The sequence below is a fragment of the Solanum lycopersicum genome, chromosome 3 (assembly GCF_036512215.1).
Source record: "Solanum lycopersicum chromosome 3, SLM_r2.1".
In the NCBI taxonomy this organism is placed as follows: domain Eukaryota; kingdom Viridiplantae; phylum Streptophyta; class Magnoliopsida; order Solanales; family Solanaceae; genus Solanum; species Solanum lycopersicum.
The window spans coordinates 66,861,168-66,880,921 of record NC_090802.1 but is presented as its reverse complement, the minus strand read 5'-3'; the positions used below and the strand labels follow the sequence as shown (position 1 = coordinate 66,880,921).

The 19,754-nt window shown below is 34.8% G+C and overlaps 2 protein-coding genes and 1 non-coding gene across 9 annotated transcripts; all 3 read right to left on the bottom strand.

The window, feature by feature from the left end:
• Positions 1 to 276: 276 nt before the first annotated feature.
• Positions 277 to 10,948, bottom strand: LOC101252575 (uncharacterized). Of its 6 annotated transcripts, XM_069295658.1 has the most exons (13): positions 10,413 to 10,948; positions 10,162 to 10,231; positions 9,924 to 10,051; positions 9,651 to 9,833; positions 9,473 to 9,572; positions 9,354 to 9,381; positions 8,710 to 8,752; positions 8,447 to 8,599; positions 4,839 to 6,402; positions 4,497 to 4,790; positions 2,944 to 4,351; positions 2,243 to 2,326; positions 277 to 677 (listed from the first exon to the last, which is right to left on the bottom strand). In XM_069295658.1, exons 3-13 carry the CDS (start codon positions 9,980 to 9,982, stop codon positions 613 to 615), a joined length of 3,981 nt encoding a protein of 1,326 aa, XP_069151759.1. In that variant the 5' UTR covers positions 9,983 to 10,051; positions 10,162 to 10,231; positions 10,413 to 10,948; the 3' UTR covers positions 277 to 612. The 6 variants fall into 6 exon arrangements, 4 of the variants coding, with proteins under 4 accessions (XP_069151759.1, XP_069151758.1, XP_010318484.2 ...); XR_011220259.1 differs by lacking the exon at positions 10,162 to 10,231 and having other exon boundaries at positions 2,243 to 2,728; positions 10,413 to 10,788; XM_069295657.1 differs by lacking the exon at positions 10,162 to 10,231 and having other exon boundaries at positions 10,413 to 10,810.
• A 4,396-nt stretch (positions 10,949 to 15,344) lies between these two features.
• On the bottom strand, positions 15,345 to 18,892 carry LOC101257846 (trihelix transcription factor ASIL2). 2 transcript variants are annotated; one of them, XM_004235519.5, is made up of 2 exons: positions 16,675 to 18,892; positions 15,345 to 16,100 (listed from the first exon to the last, which is right to left on the bottom strand). In XM_004235519.5, the coding sequence occupies exon 1, from the start codon at positions 17,800 to 17,802 to the stop codon at positions 16,714 to 16,716; it is 1,089 nt and encodes a 362-aa protein (XP_004235567.2). In that variant the 5' UTR covers positions 17,803 to 18,892; the 3' UTR covers positions 15,345 to 16,100; positions 16,675 to 16,713. The 2 variants fall into 2 exon arrangements, with proteins under 2 accessions (XP_004235567.2, XP_025886017.2); XM_026030232.2 differs by having other exon boundaries at positions 16,098 to 16,116.
• A 205-nt stretch (positions 18,893 to 19,097) lies between these two features.
• TRNAA-UGC (transfer RNA alanine (anticodon UGC)) lies at positions 19,098 to 19,170 on the bottom strand. Its single transcript has one exon. It is a non-coding gene; the product is annotated as a tRNA-Ala (tRNA).
• Positions 19,171 to 19,754: the final 584 nt, after the last annotated feature.

Below are 19,754 nucleotides of genomic sequence, written 5' to 3'. Positions count from 1 at the left end.
CACTGAAACTGACTGCCAGTAATGAAGACAAATACAAATTTGGACAATATGATATAACCTTTAGCATGAAGACAAACATAAATTATACAATATTCCCTCAGTTTCTATGCAGATTTGCACAGCATGTTGTTCTTAGTACGAAAACAAACATAATTTAGTGTCTGGTATTGTAGATTATATGCAGAGAGGCTAGCCGTCTAGGCAGCAACATTGTGTCAACTCGTCATACGTAAACAATTAAATAGTTTCAACCTTCTAAATTATCGATATATGATGTAGAACAAAATTTAACTTCTGATATTTACCAAAAAAATCAAGAGTAAACAACAACATAAGAAAGAATGCTATGACTACCAAAATCACATTAATATTCCGCTATTGTCCTCTACAACATATATTCTGGGACAACTACTACAAACAGCTAAAAGCACAAGCAAGGCTTCAGAAGCCCCGTGATTACTAAGTACAAGTATACAACATATTTTAGATGATAGTAGCGCCATCTACCTTGACCTCTTGCTTCGAAATATAGTCTGAAGTTACGTGTGCAATCAAGGCAATTCCAAGAACTAGTGGAACTTTATACTTTGAAAGAGCTATCTATGCTTTGGATCACTTTGGCTTTGAGTCACTTCCCTTGCTTCTGAATGTCGACAAGGAGAAGAATGATCTTGGAGCTGTAAAATAATTAGGAACAGATAAAAGTCAAGAGCGCATACTGAAGACATCTTTTGTTTTGGATCCTAATAATGTCTGATTAGATTCGCATAATATGAAAACACTACGTAAACATGACAATACACATGACTAATAACTCCTAATATGAAAACATTCAATAAACGTGACAATTTATATTTCATTTATCTTAAGTTCAATCCAACATTATTACTTTGCAATCACAGTGGAATAAATAAGAAATCTTTTATCTTGAAATAGATTCACAGAATATGAAAACACTAAACGAATGTGACAATATACGTGGCAGATAGACTCATAATGTGAAAACTATAAATAAACATGACAATACACGTGACAAATAGACTCATAATATGAAAACATTAAATAGATGTGGCAATACACGTGAAAAATAGACATGCACACCTACTATAAATTACACAAGCATTCCTCTCAAAATTGCTCAGACTTATTCAGCCAAAACATCTTATTTTCTTCTTCAAATATTTGTTTTTGCAATGGATAAGAAGACTGGGAAGGGTAGGCAAAAGATTGAAATTAAGTTGATTGAGTCTGAAGCACCCCTTGTTTACTATCTTAAAAAGGGAAAAAAGGTTTGTTCAAGAAAGCAAATGAGTTTTCAACTCGGACAGGAGCAGGTGTTGATGTTATGCTTTTTTCACCAAGTGGAAAATCATCTTACTATGCCTCCACAAGTGAAGAAAAAGTAACAGACAAATTTCTTGAATTGTAACATGATCATGTTGATGTGGGCAAATCAAATGTACTTGGGGCATTTGAAGATCTTCGTAAAGAAGTACAAGTATTGGATGAGAAAGAATAAGATCATGCAACCTGCCTCAGAAATACAGTCAAATAAACCCATGTTGGAGCAGTTGGTGGCAATCAAGTTGCAGTAGGACAAAGTTAAAAAAGAAAGAAGAGAAGGTGGTGCTGCCCTTGAGCCATAAGGAAAGGAGAGTTCTTGAACTCATAATCATTATATAATTGGAGTTCCTGAATATGGAATTGTATTTGGAGTAAACTACCAGCTATCAAGTCTTTTAATATGGTTTATTCTTGTCTTCTTTTTTTCTTTTTTCTTTTTTGATAATGTATTCCTGTCTTTATTATTTAGTGCATTGTTGTTAGTCTTCAGTCAGTCCATTTTTGCGGTTTTAGACCACATAAAAAAGAAGGTTATGGAGTTCTTGTGTTGTTAAGTCGGTTTTTTTGTCTGTTTCATCTTTTAGACTTTAATGATGTTTTGTGTTACCTAGATTGATAAACCAATTGAAACCTTTTATTGAACTAGTAAACAGTGTGAAAGTGATTGTGACCTAATGCGTAAACTAGAAAAGACATTTTATGATTACGATTTTATTGAGCTAACTTGCGAATAGGTCAATACAAGAGGCTTACTAAACTTTCTTATCTTTAATTTTTCTACTTGCAGCCAAGCAAGATAACTTCTTCACATGATGACATTGCATCATGCAACAAAACATAAAACACAAAACATAAGCAATAAGATAGGACAGGCTAACTTCTTAAACTAGCTGGTCACCTTTTATTGAGCTCCCTGATAACTGATCCTCACGCAATTTGAAGTTAGCTGGTGGTGCTGGAATTGAACTGCGCAAGGCTTGAACTGCCAGAAGAGAAGCATTGGGTTAGAGACTAGAAAAAGCTTCTATACTGAAGTTGAAAGACTGAAGAACAACAAACAAAACAAGATGGAATCAGAAGTAAAGTGACAACAAGAGCGCAAGCTGAACAATTCCCAAACAATCTCATTTCCAGTTATCTAAGTTTAAGGTATGAACTTAGCTTCAAACATCATTGCTACATTCCTTCAGTATGCTTCTTTCTCTACACAAAGACCATTTGCAAAACTACCGGCAATAACAGATATAAAGCTAGAATTGTGGGTCTCCACTGCTTCCCAACATTTCTAATTCTTTCTTCTTCTTCTTCTTTTGGGAAAGGTAACAGCATTTCCAATTCTTTCTTTTTTATGTAGAAGAATTATGTTATCCTCCCTGGATCTCCCCTAGATAGACAAAACAGCACTATGATCTGTACGGCTATCATATGCTAGCAGTTAAGTTTTCTGGATATTAATGTACAAAAAGATTTTAAAAAATAAGAAATGCAAACTCGAGAAACAGAGTAGAATATCAAAAATTGTTCTTGAGGGCGCAGCAATAAATATCAGCCATATTGAAACACGTATAGTTTGTTTAGGGAGTGAAACACATCATTCACCTTGTTCACTGAAATACTCATTCTCATAAAAGCTATCATCAGATTGATGATCCTGAGAGAAACCCATTCTTGACTTTCTTAAATCATCTGAAGATCGATTAGAAGGGTCACGTCCATCTTCTGTATCATCATCTCCTTCAGAAGTGGTAGCAGAAATCCAGTCAACCAAAGTATCTGTGCCGCGATTTTTCCTCCCAAATTTCAGAAACCGTTTAAATCCTCTGGCCATATCTTTGCGTGATTGATTATGAGAAGAATTTGCCACAAGCATAGGTTTCTGAGCCATTCCCCATTTCTTCCTCATTCTAGCTGCATCACTATCTGTTTGACTTAGAGAATGTGAATTCCAGGATGCAGGACTTCCCACAGGAGAGTCCACGGATGCATCAACATCAGACATCTCATGAGGATAAGAAAAAGGGTGATGAGCATGTGTATTCCATGAGACGGGACTTTCTCCGGGTGAATCTTGCACAAGTCCACCAGATAACAATTTGTTAGAGACCATAGAAGGCAATACAGCTTCTGAAGCAGAGTTCACTTGAGAAAATGATCTTAGAACATCACCATTCTCTGATCCAGAGTTTTCCAACTTCTCTGAATCATGGCTCAATCTTGGTTCCCCGTTGTCAAAGTTTTCATGAATTTCACCCGTCATGGTCTCATAGTCTTCCTCTTCTTCATCGGGGCCCATGCCTTCGGAGTCTTCGGGATCAAATACCATATCATCATACTCATCATTGTCGTCCACAATCTTAGATACAGCAGAAACCCTTGTCTTAGTCAGACCACCTCTAGAGCTGAAGTCAGTATTCTTACCCTTCTTTACTGAAGTCTTTGAACCAGAACTCTTTGGAAATTTATCGATACTCCGCTCCATCTCGTCTTTGTCAAACTTGAGAGGTGTCAGAACAACACCATCAGAATCGAAAGTGGATGTCTCCCTAAACTCCACAATATTGGCGGAGCTTTTTCTCAAGGATTGTGGTTTTCGTGATTTGTCCTCCTTGATAAGGGGTACCTCTTCACTTGTGCTTTTGCTACGGGCGTAATTTCTAGATTGTGAACGAGTTGTCTTACCAGCTGCGGAAGAAGGTTTGGTGTTCTCCTTTCTCATGTCAGAGAAGTTTGGGACAGACTGTGCCAGAGGATTTTCAGATTGAATTCTCCGCCTACCTGATGTATTATTAGAAGCTTTCCCAGAAGACCTTGGAACAGGTGCTACTGTGGTGCGAGGTGTGGATGAAGACAAACCTTTGACAGGTAAAGGCTTCTTACCCCGAGTGCTTTTACGAACATCATCCCCAAAGGATGTTTCGTCAAAAGACCTGTCTTCACCATATTTTTTCTGCTTCGATAATTCAGGCATATCTTCATCGTTATCACTTTGCTCAAAAACCAATTGTTGCTGCCAAAACAAATTTGTTTCAGGGTCAAGCACATGTAATTCAAGAGAACCAAACCAACAAAAAGAGCATGTAATAGAAACAGCTACCTTATATATGCATAGGTAAGGTTGCTATTTGTATTATAGAATAGAGAAAGAACTATACCTGGTCTCTCCTTAGAATAGACCTCGAATTATATGATCTGAGTCTCTCAGCACGCCGATGGGAGCTAGAAACCATACCGTCTTTATCAGCAGATCCAGCAAACTTAGCCTTCATCTCAGCTCTACTCCTCTCAAGGCAATCCTCCATAGCCCTCTGTTTGGCTTCCTTCTCTTCCCCCATAGAATTCCATTCTTCCCTGAGTTTTCTATCCCTTTTCTGCATATACCTCTCATATGATTTTCCCCGAGAACCCTCCGAAAAACTAAGTTCAGAGAAATTCCTATTTAGAACATCCTTGGAACTTGAGGCAGGTTCATTAAACAAGTACTCAGAAGTCCTAACATTGTTATTATCTACCACAGATTTCCTGTAGGATGAAGAACTAGCAGCTGGACGGCTTTGCACGTCACCTGGCCTGCTTCTCTTGGTAGAATTAGATTTATCACCAGGAGCACGTAATTTGTGTTCAGCAAAAAGCTTCTCTAGCTCATTAGCTTTCATTTTCAAGTCATCATTCATTTCCTGGTTAGCTTTGGGCTGGCGTGCCCTCTGAGCTTGCTCAATAGGGGGTGTCGAAAATGAGTCAAGTCCCTCCTCAGCCTCCAAAACCACTTTACTCGAGAGTGATGTTTTGCTAGTTCCAGACCTGATCTCATAACCTCTATCTTGAGTCTTCTTGAACTGTTCAGCTGCACCACCTTGTTTCTTAAACTTCGTTGGTTCATGTACAAGCTCTTTGACCTTTGATTGAGAAGCACTAACTAATTTCTCGGAAGGAGACAGCTGATCCTTTTCAACTTGCTCAGTTTCAGAAAGAGTTCTCCATCTTGGCTGAAGATTCAGTGAATTGTCTTCGAGGACTCTAGCAGCAGAAGTTTCTGTAACTCTTGATGTAGAACCACTATCCAACTGTGGAGAGACCCCTGCAGTTCTTGGAGGTGCTTTATCCAGCTTAGAAACCAAATGATCAATTGATTCAGTATCTTCCTTCTGATACAAAATCTCAGTCTGCACAGCTCCAGATTGCTCTGGTAGATTACCCTGGTCCTTCAGGCCAACAATCTGACGACTAACTTTTCCTTTGCTCTTCTCAAGCTCCTTAACACCTTGAGAACCCTTGAAGTCTGTGTTAGTAGTCAAACCAAAATCAGCACTTTTACCCATATTGAAAGAGGAGAATGGCCCTCCAATATCTGGTTGATTTTTCACATTCTTATCCTCACCCCCACTTATATGTGAGCTTGACCTGGTCTTCCCACGGCCCTGATCAACATCAGTGATGACCGAATTTGAATTTGGCCGGGTCCTGGGAGAATCTTGGACATTCCTAGTATGGTCATCCAATCTGCTTTCACCACGTACATCCGAGGCAGAAGATGGTGTGCATACAGAGCTCTCCATATCCTTCCTATCACCACCCAAATCAATACTCATGTCACTAGCACCACTCCATCTCCTCAACACGGGTGGCACCGAGACATCAGATGACAACCTACGTAGCTCAGGGGTTTTCGCCACAGCAGCCTTCCCGCTGCCCCCGGAATTCTCCTTCTGTTTATTCTCAAACATGCTAATACGCTCCTGTACGCTCAGCCGCCTTTTCAATTTCGCAGATTTCTCTACCTCCTCCTCCTCTTTCTCCTTTTCGTTTTCATCAATGGAGTCCTTTTCTTCTGGTTCCACGCTGGACTCATGGGATTGTGGTTGCTGACACGTTGAGGACTTCTCAAAGCCGGCAGAGTGGGACCCAGTAGGTCGTTGGTCGGGAGTAGTTGGGTCCTCATCAATTGACATGTCTGATCCATAAGAACATCGTACGGCTCCATCATCTCTTCCAGATACTTTACGTAAGCTGATAAATTCTGGCCGCCTCTCCTTTAAGGTTAAAAATTTGTTGCAGGCCTCGCTGAAAAAAACAAGAGAATCATATCAATAGTCAATACAATTTTTTCTCTTTTTTATTAAATTTCCAAAATATAATACACGTAAAATTGTATACGCCCATATTATTAATACCTCATTGCAATTTAAATATATTTTTCTTAAAAATAAAAATAAAGATTAAAGGTGTTTGATAGTTGGTTTGAAGGTTAACTAATGAGGCCCCATAGACAAAAAAAAAAAAAAAGGGTTTGATCTAGTGGGAGCATGTGATGTGTGGATTAGGTGCACACGAGTATAAATCTTGTCACAAACAAAACCATGGTATAAAGAAAAAAAGGATGGAGTGACCGAATCATTATTCACCAAGTTTCAGACTTGTGCATTGGTGGCTCTCAGAGATTTCTCGGTTACCGAAAATTGGTAAGCTCAGCTTTTCTCCATCATTTTGGATGTCCAGTTATTTTGACAAGGAAGAAAAGAACATACATGTTTACTTTTCATAATCCACCTCTTTGTGACACCATTCTTAGTGTTCTGAAAGTAGTACTTCAGAGGCTGCCCAGGGGAAGGCTTATGGAGTGTCATGTGACACTGCTAAGTTGGGAAAATTTACTAAATGTGTACGATTAAATGGGAAAAGCATATAAAAGATATATATAATGCGAGTGACACTCCTTAAACATAATGTATGCGTAGCTCAATTGGTAAGCCTTTCAAATCTTAGAGACAATGTCGCGTGTTCAAACCTATGCAACTTCTTTTTTTTGTACAAATTTTATGTTTTTTCTTCTTTCTCACTTTAGTGTGTGTATGTGTTTCTCATTTTAAAAGGTGACACCGCTGAGGAAAATTCATGTACGCCACTGAGGCTGCTTAATGATAAATTAAACAGTCAGGAATAAAAACCGAGTTCAGCCTTTCACTAGTTTTAGTGTAATCAATTGACTCAACCAAAGGACTTGACACAGAAGTGCTACAAAGTAGCTGAAAAATATTACTCCCACCATTTTAATTCATTAGTGTTAGTTTCTTTTTTAGCATGTTTTCTTTTTTCGGCAATTCTTTAATTCTAATTATCCACATGGCATCGGAAAGTCAAGACCACAAGACTTAAGTGCATTTTGATACATTCTACACATGTTTAGTTTAAGAACACGAGATTCAAAAGTGTTCTTTTTTTACTTTATAAACTTTGTGCCAAGTCAAAACCAGAAAAACAAACTGAAGCAGAGGGAGTAACTTCTTTAAGTCTCACCAGTGAACTCTAGATTGAATATATCTAGCATCAATATCATACTTAAAGTCTGGCACAAATTATACTAGAGTCCGTGACAGTAGAATACAAAGAGCTATATGACCTTGAATAAAATTCCCTGCCTAATCTGCCAGCTAGGCCAAAAATGGGGCAGATCTCATGTTTCTCAATTTCATTGTATTTCCTCAAACTTGTTCTAGCAGTCATAATTAAACACGAGTCTTTTATCTTAGATATGTTGAATAAGGTCTCTTTTAAGTATTTCAGTGTGCTTTTTGCTGGACCTCAGAGATAAAGATCAGTTGGAGTTTCTTGAAACAGTGTTTGCTTCCCTGATCTCTTCCAGCTTCTCCCAGGTTTTGCCCCAGATTTTTATCTAGATACTGAGATTTTAACTACTTAGTAATAAAAATCTAATTAATAGACTACTATCCTGGCCAGCCAGAGAGGTATGCAGTTCTCCATTTTACTAAATCAACCAATCAGTCCTGTTGGTCTTAGAAAATATATGCTCACTTTGAAACCAAGCACTAAAACTTAAATCTATTCTTCCCCAAAGACAAAGAACACCATATTGGTATCACTTGCTATTTGTTCCCCTTTCTTTGGATAACCCGCTAAATATAATATAATGGTCAGCTGGCATCATTAGGCAGAGACAGGAAATCCAAACAGCAGTGTGCTCCTATGTTAAACTACAATAATTAGGATATTTTCACGAGCCATAATTATTCTGCAAGCATTTATGCAGGGAGGGATGAAGGAGAGGCTGAGAAAATCTATTAACAAAGTCAAAGCACCAGGTTCTTACTTCAATCTAGGGGCACCAAACCTTTCTGAAAAAGTTTGAAGTTCAGCTACTGTCTCCAGATTGAAACCAGCAGCTGCTGCACGAGAACAAGCTGTAGATAAGTCCTGTTGAACTGTAGTGAGCCTCACATCAATTGCTCGCAGTAGCTCCTTCCTGTAAATAGGTAGTAGTTAACATGAAATGAAGATGCTTACTAAAGCGGCAAAGCAAAAAACCAAAGGTAATAGCGTTGAATGTTTGAAGAAGCAGAGTAAGGAAGTTACTTTGTCGCATCAGCTGTTATGGTAACCCCAGATCCACCACTACCTGGATTAATAATTAAAGCAAAAAAGATTGTCAGATAAACACCACACTTTGAGCTGTAGAATCAATGGTCTTAAACAAAACGACTAATAATAAATTCAGCCTTCACTTTTCATGCCTAAATTGCAACATAAAATAAGATTAAACAACTTATCTCAAGGCCAGGTAGCAAAGCTTCCACATGAAGAACAGACATGAACACCATGCAGAAACCATCATATCAACGACAACCAACGATCCTAACCTTGCCTTTTTCTCTAACCTAGACCCCAGTAAGATGGAAACTAAAATCTAGAAATGATTTCGATATCTGCAAATGCTTTCTAGTGAAATCTCTGTGATGTGATACCAACAACGGAAACAGCAATAGCCAAAAAGAGAGAATGGACAGATGTTTTAAGGAGATGACCAATTAGACGAAATGCGGGGTAGCTTAGCAGCGGAGGGAGTTATTGTGCAGTGACACAGGCAGTCTTGTTTTTCTAAGTTCTAAGGCTTTTAAAAAAATGGGGGTAGGGGAAGGGGAAACAGGGGAGGGATTACAAGGTGGGGAATAGTACTCGACAAAATGTGAAAGCTCAAATTTGATCATTGGATAACTTACCATTCCCATTGAACTGGTTGCCTGCTCCCTGAAATAAAGAAAGTAACAAGCGAATTACGTTAATATCTTGTAATTTTGGTTAATTCTAAACTACAGTGAGTCCAGACAGTGTTTGCCACCTGTGAATATAACTTGCGGGCTGCTTCAAGCTGGGACATTTCTGCATCTAATGTATTGACTAGCTCCAGAACTTCTGGCGTGCTGACAAACCTCACAAACCTGCAGAGGAAGACACGAAATCAAATCATTCTTCATTTCCCTCAAGTCTTTTTTTAAGCAAACTGCAAAAGTCATTACCTTTCTAGGGTTCCTTTCGTGAACCATGATTCAGCCTTTTTGCGCCTTTCAACTTCAAGCTTAATAGATTGAACAGCCAATGCAACTTGCTCTTCTGCAATTTTCAAATGGGTCACAAAAGGCTTCAACAATCCTGATGCTAGTTTCTCCGTGTTTCCACCGCGAGAAACAAACAATTCGCATCTGCCCAAGCAAATCCAAAAACACCATAACTATTATTAGTGCATTCATTGTACATTTTCATACAAAACTAAAAGTATATCCAACACTCACCGAGAGCGCTTGGGTGACAGCTGGAAAACGGCATAATCAAGCAGTGAATCCGATTCCATCTTTGTCTTCCCCTCTCAAAAAAACAGCACAGTGTCCCCTTCAGCTTCTTTCATATAACCTCCCCGCCTCTTCAAAATTCCGAACAAATACAATCAACAATGAGCACAACCCACTTCCAAGAATCCAAATCTTGAAAGAAGACTAAGTTTATATTGAGAAATAGAAGTAGTATACTAACAAAAAAAAGGACAAAAACAGAGTCTTCAAAAGATGATAGATCTTATCTGATCTCAATATAATGTACATCGCTGAAAAACACATTTCGTTCAGATCCACTTATATGCAAAACACAGTTCCAAATGCTAAAAAAAATCCAATCTTTTAAGCTAAATTATTGAAGTCTTTATAAGTCAATGTCATTGAACATAAAACCCTAACAATAAGTAATTAGGGGAAAATGATGAGACGATCGTACAAATCAAAACTCACCCAATGCAATGTGAAGGCGGAGATCTTGAATTATGGAGCTAGATCGGCCGAATCAGGTTCATACACAAACCGACATTTTAGTTCTTTCAGCTGAATGTCAGTTAGATAAAAAAGACTTCAAATTTATAAATTTCTGAAGAATGGGTTTTGGGGGTTTTCACCAATTTCAATGAAAACCCTACAATGGATTTTGCTTTACTCTTCTCTCAAATGATCTTCTTTATTTTTCCATTTATTTATTAATAAAAGAAATTGTATGTACAATACAGAGAGAGTTACAGAGGAAAAAATGGAGAGTGAATAAGTATATAGTAGATACAGTAGAGAGAGAAAGAGAGACGAAAATAAGTTTCGGACAAAATAAGTAATCTTTAATAACTACTACTAGGATGAAAGACAAAAGAGAAATTTCATTATGCGGGTAGATGTTTTCAAATTAACCAATCAATGAATGCCACGTGGTTGTTGTCTCCCCCTCTATAATTATTTCTTTCGTGTTTAATATTCGTGTTGAAATTCGATCAATTCAGATTCATGTCGAAAGAGGTATCTCACTCGAGGGTTACTACTCTCTACCATAACAAATTTTCATACTCATTGATCGAATCCAGATTAGGGAAGGAATAACAACATCTACTACTGTAACTCGAGGGTTACTACTCTCTACCATAACAAATTTTCATACTCATTGATCGAACCCAGATTAGGGAAGGAATAACATCTACTACTGTACCAACACCGCATTAATTATGAATGAGTGTTAATTATTACTATTTTAAGGTTTAGAAAATCAACACAAACAATTTTCAAATTACTTTTTTGGCTCCTTTTTCTTTCAAAGTTTTCGACTATTTATTATTAATTAGTATTGTATTAATTATATTTTATCTACTATTTTCTACTCTTTAAAGTGGAAAATGTTAATTATTTGGCTAAATATTAAGAAAATAGCTAATGATATAAAGTAACAAATTAATTGAAATATTTAGATTTCAACAATTTTTTGTGGTACTTTTCTTGTAATAAAGGTTTCAGAAATCAATCGAGGGTTGAAGCATAGTAATAAAAAGGAAAGTTCAATTTAAAATATGTTAGATTTTTAGTTTTGAAAATTCAATAATATATATTTTCTTACATTATTAGCGGACGGATAATTTTTTATATTTAAGCTAATCATTATAATTTGTAATATTTTATTAAGATTAAATTAAATATGTATATTTTTAAATCATAAAATTGATAAATAAGTTTCCTTCTTTTATTTTTATTTTTTATAATGGGGATATCATTTTTGTCAGAATATACCGTAACATATACTACTTATTCTTTTAACAAGTATTTACTAATAAATTCATATCAACGTACAATGATATGTTTTCCATTATAGAATCAACTAATTGTATCTAACGAAATTTACTGATTAAATTACTGATAATGAATATCCAATATTATGCACAAGCATTTAGTAATGCAATATTAGTTGCATCCAAGTAAAAAACATTTAGGTGATAATTGTCAATGATATATTAATTAAGATTAATTTGTATAAAATACATAAAATATTCAATATTAACGTGCAACGATATGTTATATAGGAGTAATAGTATCAAAATTGAATCTGGTTTTCTGACATAACTGGCAAAAGGAAATGTTCTTTCTTTGACTTTATTAATTAAAGTTCATGTTCATCTCATTACCTTAAACCACCAACTAATTAAGCTTATTCTAAGATTAATTAATTCTAATAACTATCTGAAAATCTTTTATAAATTATATGGGTAGCAATATTTAGCATTGCCCCCTTATCTATTAGCTATTTTAATTGTTATGTGTTCACTAAATAAGTACTATTTATCATTCATGATTTGTAGATCGTTTCATATGAATTAGTTCACAATTTAATTAATAAAATAATAATAAGAAGTTTTCTCATCGTTATTTAAATGTTAATATAAATGTGTAACGAGATTTAAGATTAATATAGATGTATAATAGTAGTTTGACTATAATAACTAAAATATTCGGACAATAATGTCATTATAAAAAATTCGTATTGTATATAATAAATAAAACTTTTGTCAATAGCTATTTTTAAAAACTTTTTTATTCCCCTTAAAACCGTTAAAGGCATACATATACATTATGAACAAACTTGTTTCTCACACTTTGGCCCAACAAGAATAAGTGTTACTCATGACTGTTTTTCGAGGTAGAGTCGGAATTTTTAGTTATGAGTTTCGTCAATCACAATTTTTTTTGTTTATTAAATTTAAAATAATTATTTATTAATATATATTAAACGAACTTTCAGACATTACTAGAAAGTTATGGAGTTATATCCAACCCATAGCTCTTCCCAAATATTCCTCCTCACTTCACTGATATTAAGTGTTTGGCAAGTAATATGGTATCATAATATGAAATTATGTTATGAAATTGAAGTTTTGTCTGGGCATGCAATACAGAACTTTTTGTTGTATATTTTTTCATAAATATAAGAATTTCATAAGTTGTAAAACTATTAAAATAGCTTCAATTGTTTATTTAATCTTACCAAATAAATAAAAATTTATAAAATCACATAATAAATTATTACAAGACTATTTGTTCTCCACTTAAATAATTGTTTTATCTAACTTTAATTCGTCAAACTTTAATTCAATAAAAAGAAATTGAACATAAATTGTAGTGTACTAGTCTTTAATATAAATCTCTCACGTATTATGGACAAGTTTTTCACGTTGAACTTGTCTTTCTCGATCATGTGATGGAGAAAATGAACCAACATTGTTGCTTTGAGTTGTAATAAATACAAAACGATAGAAGTAATTAATTATTGGTGTAAATGAAGAGAACAAATTTATCACTCAACAATCGATTGATGTGAGTTAAAGTGAATATAGAATAATAAATTTTATGTCGGTGAGAATAATAAAATATTTACATTTGAAATAAATGGTTAGTAGATATAAATGTGAAGTTGTTTTAACAAAATTTAAACTTGTGAATTGTATTAAAAATATCTCAAATCATGATATGAAATTCACATATCATGATTTTAAAAGAACATGAAATCAGACGGAATTAGCGTAAATTACATGTCCAAACATTGATTCTGTTTTAAAAGAACATGAAATCAGACGGAATTAGCATAAAATTACATGTCCAAACATTGATTTTATTTTACAATTGCATATGATGATGATATAACATAATCAAACGTGTACATAGTTTTTCAGAAAAAACATTAATTCTATTTTACAATTTCATATGATTATATGATATCACATAATTAAATGTTTATTTAACTTTTTAGAAAAATATTTTCCATGTAGGTTTAAGTTTTTAGAAAAACATTTTCCATGTGTTTTTTACTGTTTTAGGCCGTATTTCGTGGCTAAAGCTAATTATGGTCTGTTTGTTGACCGTTCCAAAATGAAGTATTCAAAATTTATAACTATATGTTCTTTTTTTCTTTTCTTTTTTTTTTTTTATGATATTTTATTTAACTTAGTGATGTTATTAATTCGGAACGAGACATTTAAATTGTCTCTAGAAGCTTTATTTCATATACATTGCTTCAGACAATTTTGATGTCCTAACTTTTTTATCGAATTGACGAATCAAATTAAGTGATAAAAAATTTAATTTGTGGTTTGATTTAGTTGATTAGCGTAAAAAAAAATTGATGATTTGGTTTAGTATTAAATCGAACTTGAACCAAATCGATATAATATAAATATATTATTTTATTTTATTTATAGACAAAAAATAGTACTTTAATATACTTTGTTAATATATTTTTAGTTAGTTTATAACTATCAGTGGTTATATATATTATTTTAAATTTGGTGTAAAATTTTGCAAATACTTGATTTTGTCATAAGATCGGAAGTTACAATAATATTGTTATAGTTTTTCAAATTCAAAATTAACAATTTACTTTGTAAATATTTGTATTCAGTTTGATTGTAGCATTTGATCTTATTAATTAAACATATTGAACATTCAGATTAAATAATAATTTGTACTCATATGAATTTTATCATCTTTTTGAAAATGTCTATCCATTTAACACTTTTTAAGTTTAACTTATCGCACACGTAAGTGAAAATATTTTCGATCTCTTTTTCATACACTACATAGTTATAAAAAACTGAAAAGATCAAAAAAATCCGAAAGAACCAACCAAAGCCGAAATCGAAAAAACCAACTTTATGTGGTTTGATTTGATTTTTGAATTTAATAAACCGATATAATTAATTTGGGTTCTTTTAATGAAAAGTCAAACCGGCCTATATATACCCCTAATGCTAACCATAAGTCACACAAGGATAACTATAAAAAAAAATACACTATTTTGAAAATACAACAACAACATATCAGTGTAATTCCACAAGTGAGGACCCTCGACCCAAACAAATACAGTAGTAAGAAAGTCATGGAGAAAAGGGTTGCTCATGTGATTCCAATATTGTTAAACATCCCGGAAGGTTTTAAGTGTATATTCATTGAACAAATAGTTGCTCATTCTTCAACCCCAAAATGTGCTGGCCTATTTTTTTTTTCCTGACAAGGGAAATCCATCGTCCTTACTTTTTGTGTTCGCACGTGGTCAAATTCCCGCTCCCATGTAATAGCTCACCACATAGGATAGGTAACCCTTATTAGGTTAGCCCAGTGCAACGAGCTCGACCCAGAAACCAAACCTTTAGATTTAATTGGCAAGGGGTGAAAGCAGGGGATTTCGAACTTGAGACCTCCAACATGTGTTGGAATTCTGACCCCCAAATTTGTCGAAGGAACAAGTATTTATTTGTTCCTTTGCAGATTACAGTAGTTATGTTTTGTGAAGCAAGTAAAATAATGACACAATATTTATCGCGAAAAACCCCAACTTATAAAGGGTAAAAACCACGACCTACACCTCTGTAGGATTTAACTTCACTTTATTAAACTCTGAGTCTCAACAAAAGATTACAAACCTATCTAACCTAAAGAATTACAAACTCTAATTCCTAGCTAAGAAATTATAAACTCTAATTCCTAACTATCCAAGACAAAAAAAAAAAAAACACAGGTTGAAGTCTTCTATCATCCGTCAAGTTTCTCAAACTTGTTAGACGTATCCTACACACACACTCAATTGTAATCAAAACTCTTAATTACAATCTTACAACTTTTTCATCACAAATTGGCAACACTCCCAAGTAACTCTCAAACCTCTTGATCGAGTTTTGATCTTCTCTATGTAAGTGCGCAATTTTCTCAAGCGAAACTATCGCCCTATTTATAGATTTGGACTTGAATCCGAAACCTATTTCAACTAGAAATCTTACTTGCGATCTGCTTCCTTTTTTCTTGAAACTTAGAAGCTCTCGCGTAGGATTCCTACTTTGTGTGGTACTCCTAATTCAACTCGAACTTGTATTCAGTTTTCTTCAACTCCTTGTTCAACTTGAACTTAACTTTTGCCACATCTTCAACTTGAACTTGACTTCTTTAAACTCAACTTGAATTTGGAATCTTTTTCTTATTTGTCTTTGCCGCAAAAAGAAAAACTTCTTTAACCCAACTCCTACTCGAACTTCTTCTTCGACTTAGTTTAGGTGTCACATCTTCAACTCCTTAACTTTGCTATGTTACTGCAACAACTCCTCCTCACAGTTGACTTGAATAGCAGAAAACCTTCCACGCAATTTTCCTTAATTAAATAAGGAAAGCAATTTTCTTTAAGTTTAATTAAGAAAACTTTGTCAATTAAGGAATCCTTCTACGATTGGGATTAGGCAACACATCCTGTTATATGCAGGTAAACATTGATCAACATGGAAGTCGAAGCCTAAATCACTAGGCCACCCGAAGGGTAGGATGTGCTGGCCTATTCTATCTTAATTTTAGCTACCTATTACTCTATGGAACATTGTATAAAAGCAAGAACACCTTTTACACATTAGCCTTGATTGAGTCTCGAGTAGGAACTCTCATCGTTGGGAGCAAACCGAAGTTGTTGCTGTATGAGGCCAATGAACTTAAACTCCATAAACAAAATGGAGTTTGTAGAAGTTAAAAGACTATTTAATTGTTGTTCAAATAAATGTAAGTCAATCTATGGTATAAAAGTAAAGGCAAAGTTGGAAAGCTTAGTTGAGTTAGATAAACTTCCAATTGAGAATTAATGAAGTATATAATATTCTACCACTTGGTTTTCAAATGAAGTAAGAAGTTTAGCAGTAAAACTAAACACATTACAAATACAAACCTCTGTCAGATACTGAGCCTCATGGATCTTTATTACACCTTAAATACTGTTATCACTGTTGTTGTTGTTGTTGTTATGGTTGCTGGTGGCGGCAGCATGGTTGTTGCTGTGATGGTTGCTGTTTTCACTTCTCCTGTGCTTAAGCTGTGCAATTTCCAATTGTGTATTCATGAAGAACTGCATTCTCTGCAATTCCATATCTTTCGCAAATTTCATTCTCTGCTTCTCCATCTCCACCATTTGATGCAGTTTCGCGGTCTCTGTTTGTTCATATGCTTCCCCAAATTTTAGTATTGCCTGTGTCAACTCCCTCACTGAATTCCCCCAATTCTTGTTTCCACTAGCTTCTCCAATTCCTCCCCTTAATGCGCTTGAATTCAGCATTTCCTTCTGAAACCTTGGTCTCTTTTTTTGAAATGTGCCTGGAGGAAAGCTGTCGGTTGAAGCAGGTGAAAGGTCCGGTTCAGACTCCGATTCCGATGTGTCTGAATCCATGTGAGGCCTTTTCCGGGACGGTTGCTTTTGTTTCTGCAGCTGTTGATGTTGTCGGAGCTGAGGAAGGGACCTGACTCCCATAGGAATACCCATAGGCACATGTTGGTTACCTGAATACAAATTAGACGGTCCGGCAGCGACGGTAGGATTGATCTTAGCCGTCGGACCTATCAACATATCGAGCTTATCAAAGAAAGGCCACTTGCTTGGTCCTTGACCCGCAGCGATCTTAGATTTCTCCAGCTTGTATTTCTTCTTTACAGTATCAATTCGATTTTTGCACTGAATATCAGTTTTAGGCGTTTTTCTATAATCCTCCCGACTGCTAACAATGTCAGCAACATCTTTCCAGTGCTTCTGCTTCAAATTACCTCTACTCAATTCCATGTAACGCTCACCCCAAGCCTCGATCAGTACAGCCGTAGCCTCTTCACTCCAACAATCCTCCCTTCCACCACCACTACCTCCACCGCCGCCAGACGCTCCAGCAGGTCTCGATTGCTGTATCGGTAGAGCCAACGTCAAGGTGTTCTGAGGAGGCGCTGATGCTACCGTCACCGTTATCCTCCCGTTAGATCGTGGTGATTCCGGAGATCCAGAACCACCGGACTGAGTTTCTTCGTCGTTCTCCATAAACTTTAACCGATTCCGGTGCGCCGCCGATCCGAGAGTTGAGTGAGAAGATGATGAAGAAGGAATTTTTGGTTAGGGTTTCGGTTGACCGGCGGTATATAATGAGGGGAGGGACTGTTTGGTTAGTAATTGAGTTTAGTTTTGGGTAAAAGTTTTATTTTTTGGACAATTTATCGGTGGACGAAGAAACAGAGGATGGTGTAACGGCGTCGGTCTTAGGGTGCCGAGGAGTAGGACACGTGGCGGCCAGGTATAGGTGGGAAAGACGACTACTTTTACAGAAAATCCGTCACCGGCGGCGTAAAGATCAATTAGGCCGGCTTAAGGTTTGTTAATATTCCAATATTTTACATTATCACATAATTAACAGGACACTATAATTACTTTGATGATATTGAATATGATATTTACACATTTTTCTTTTTTGAATATTACTTATGAAATTGATCATAGTATTGTTGTTGTTGTTATTTTATTTTGTGAAACTAGTGAAGATATCTCAATAAAAGGCTTAAGATATAAACAATACAAGTTTTAGGATAAGTAAATTTTCGTTTTATCGAAAATTTTGAAGCTAAAATTATTGGGTTTTTGAAGTTTTGATTTTTGAAATTTGAAGTAATGTTTGAACATGTATTTTCATGATTTTTCAAAAAAGGTTTTGTGTATAACAACTACCGGAAAAAAAAAAACTACAGCCAAACTTTTTGGAGGAAATTGAAATATTTGAAGATCAAATTACATAATCAAATAACTATTTGAAGATATATTTTCAAAATTCGATCTAAAATTTTTGATCAATCATTAGCGAAAAGTAAGATTATAATATCATAACTATAATGCTTTCTTAATTACGTGTTTGAATCATTTCGCTATTTTCAAATAATAAAATGTTATTGGTCATAAAGTCTTGAAGAAATTTTAAAAATAAACTTCTTTTGGTCAAGTTTTACTCTTGCCAAATTCTTTGAATTGATAACTTGATATAATTTTAAATTATTGTATTTTTCAAGTTTAGCTTGAAATAGTTCAAATTGACAACATAAGAGAAATAATGCACATCACTCACAAGAGACGTTAAGATATGAGAAAAAAATAATTTCACATACGTTATAAAGTATGAGAAAAAAATGATTTACATACGTTATGAAGTATGAGAAAAAAATAATTCAACATACGTTATAAAGTATGAGAAAGAAATGATTTACATACGTTATGAAGTATGAGAAAAAAAAGAATTCAACATGTGTTATATATTAAAAAAAACAAGGTATGAAAAAAATGAATCTACCATATGGAGATGCGGGGGATCGAACCCCGTGCCTCTCGCATGCAAAGCGAGCGCTCTACCATTTGAGCTACATCCCCGATGACATAACAATGAGAGAGAAAATATATTACACTTTTCTATATTTTAGTTGTATGAGCTGTTTGTAATGTTGCGTACGCACCACTCTTCCTGGATTTCATTTATAGTATGTTTTTGTTGGTTAAATGTGTTTTTATTAAAATGATCTTATTAGAGTACTTTAATGACATTCGACACTGAAAAACTATTATGCTATATATATCTTTCATCACTAGTTTGTTGTTTTTTCTAATGCTATATATGTCTTTTATACTATTACTCTATCAACATCTGCATTTGCCTAAAGTGTGCATCGACTCCCAGTGAGATTTATTTATGCTAGTATATGATGGATTATTTAACAACAACGTATACACAATTCTACCCCTACATTGTAAAAGAAGAGAGATTCCCTTTTCGTTAGAGTTTCAACTCTAAGTAAAACATAACATGATCAATAAGAAAAGGAATATGATGATTCCTTAGCTTCTTATTATCCTTATTCATGAAGGAATATAACCTAATGAAGGTTACTAGCTTATATAGACGACTAATTTGCCTATCAAAGTTGTACTAATTATATATGTTTATGATACGTTGTAAA

Excerpts from the sequence above, each read along its gene's own strand:
- LOC101252575 (XM_004236333.5), bottom strand. The coding sequence starts at position 9,982 with ATGGAATCGGATTCACTGCTTGATTATGCCGTTTTCCAGCTGTCACCC. Across the intron at positions 9,382-9,472 it reads CCCGCAAGTTATATTCACAG|GGAGCAGGCAACCAGTTCAA; the intron begins GTGGCAAACACT and ends TCTTTATTTCAG. Across the intron at positions 4,352-4,496 it reads CTATTCTAAGGAGAGACCAG|CAACAATTGGTTTTTGAGCA; the intron begins GTATAGTTCTTT and ends TTGTTTTGGCAG.
- LOC101257846 (XM_004235519.5), bottom strand. The coding sequence starts at position 17,802 with ATGGAGAACGACGAAGAAACTCAGTCCGGTGGTTCTGGATCTCCGGAA.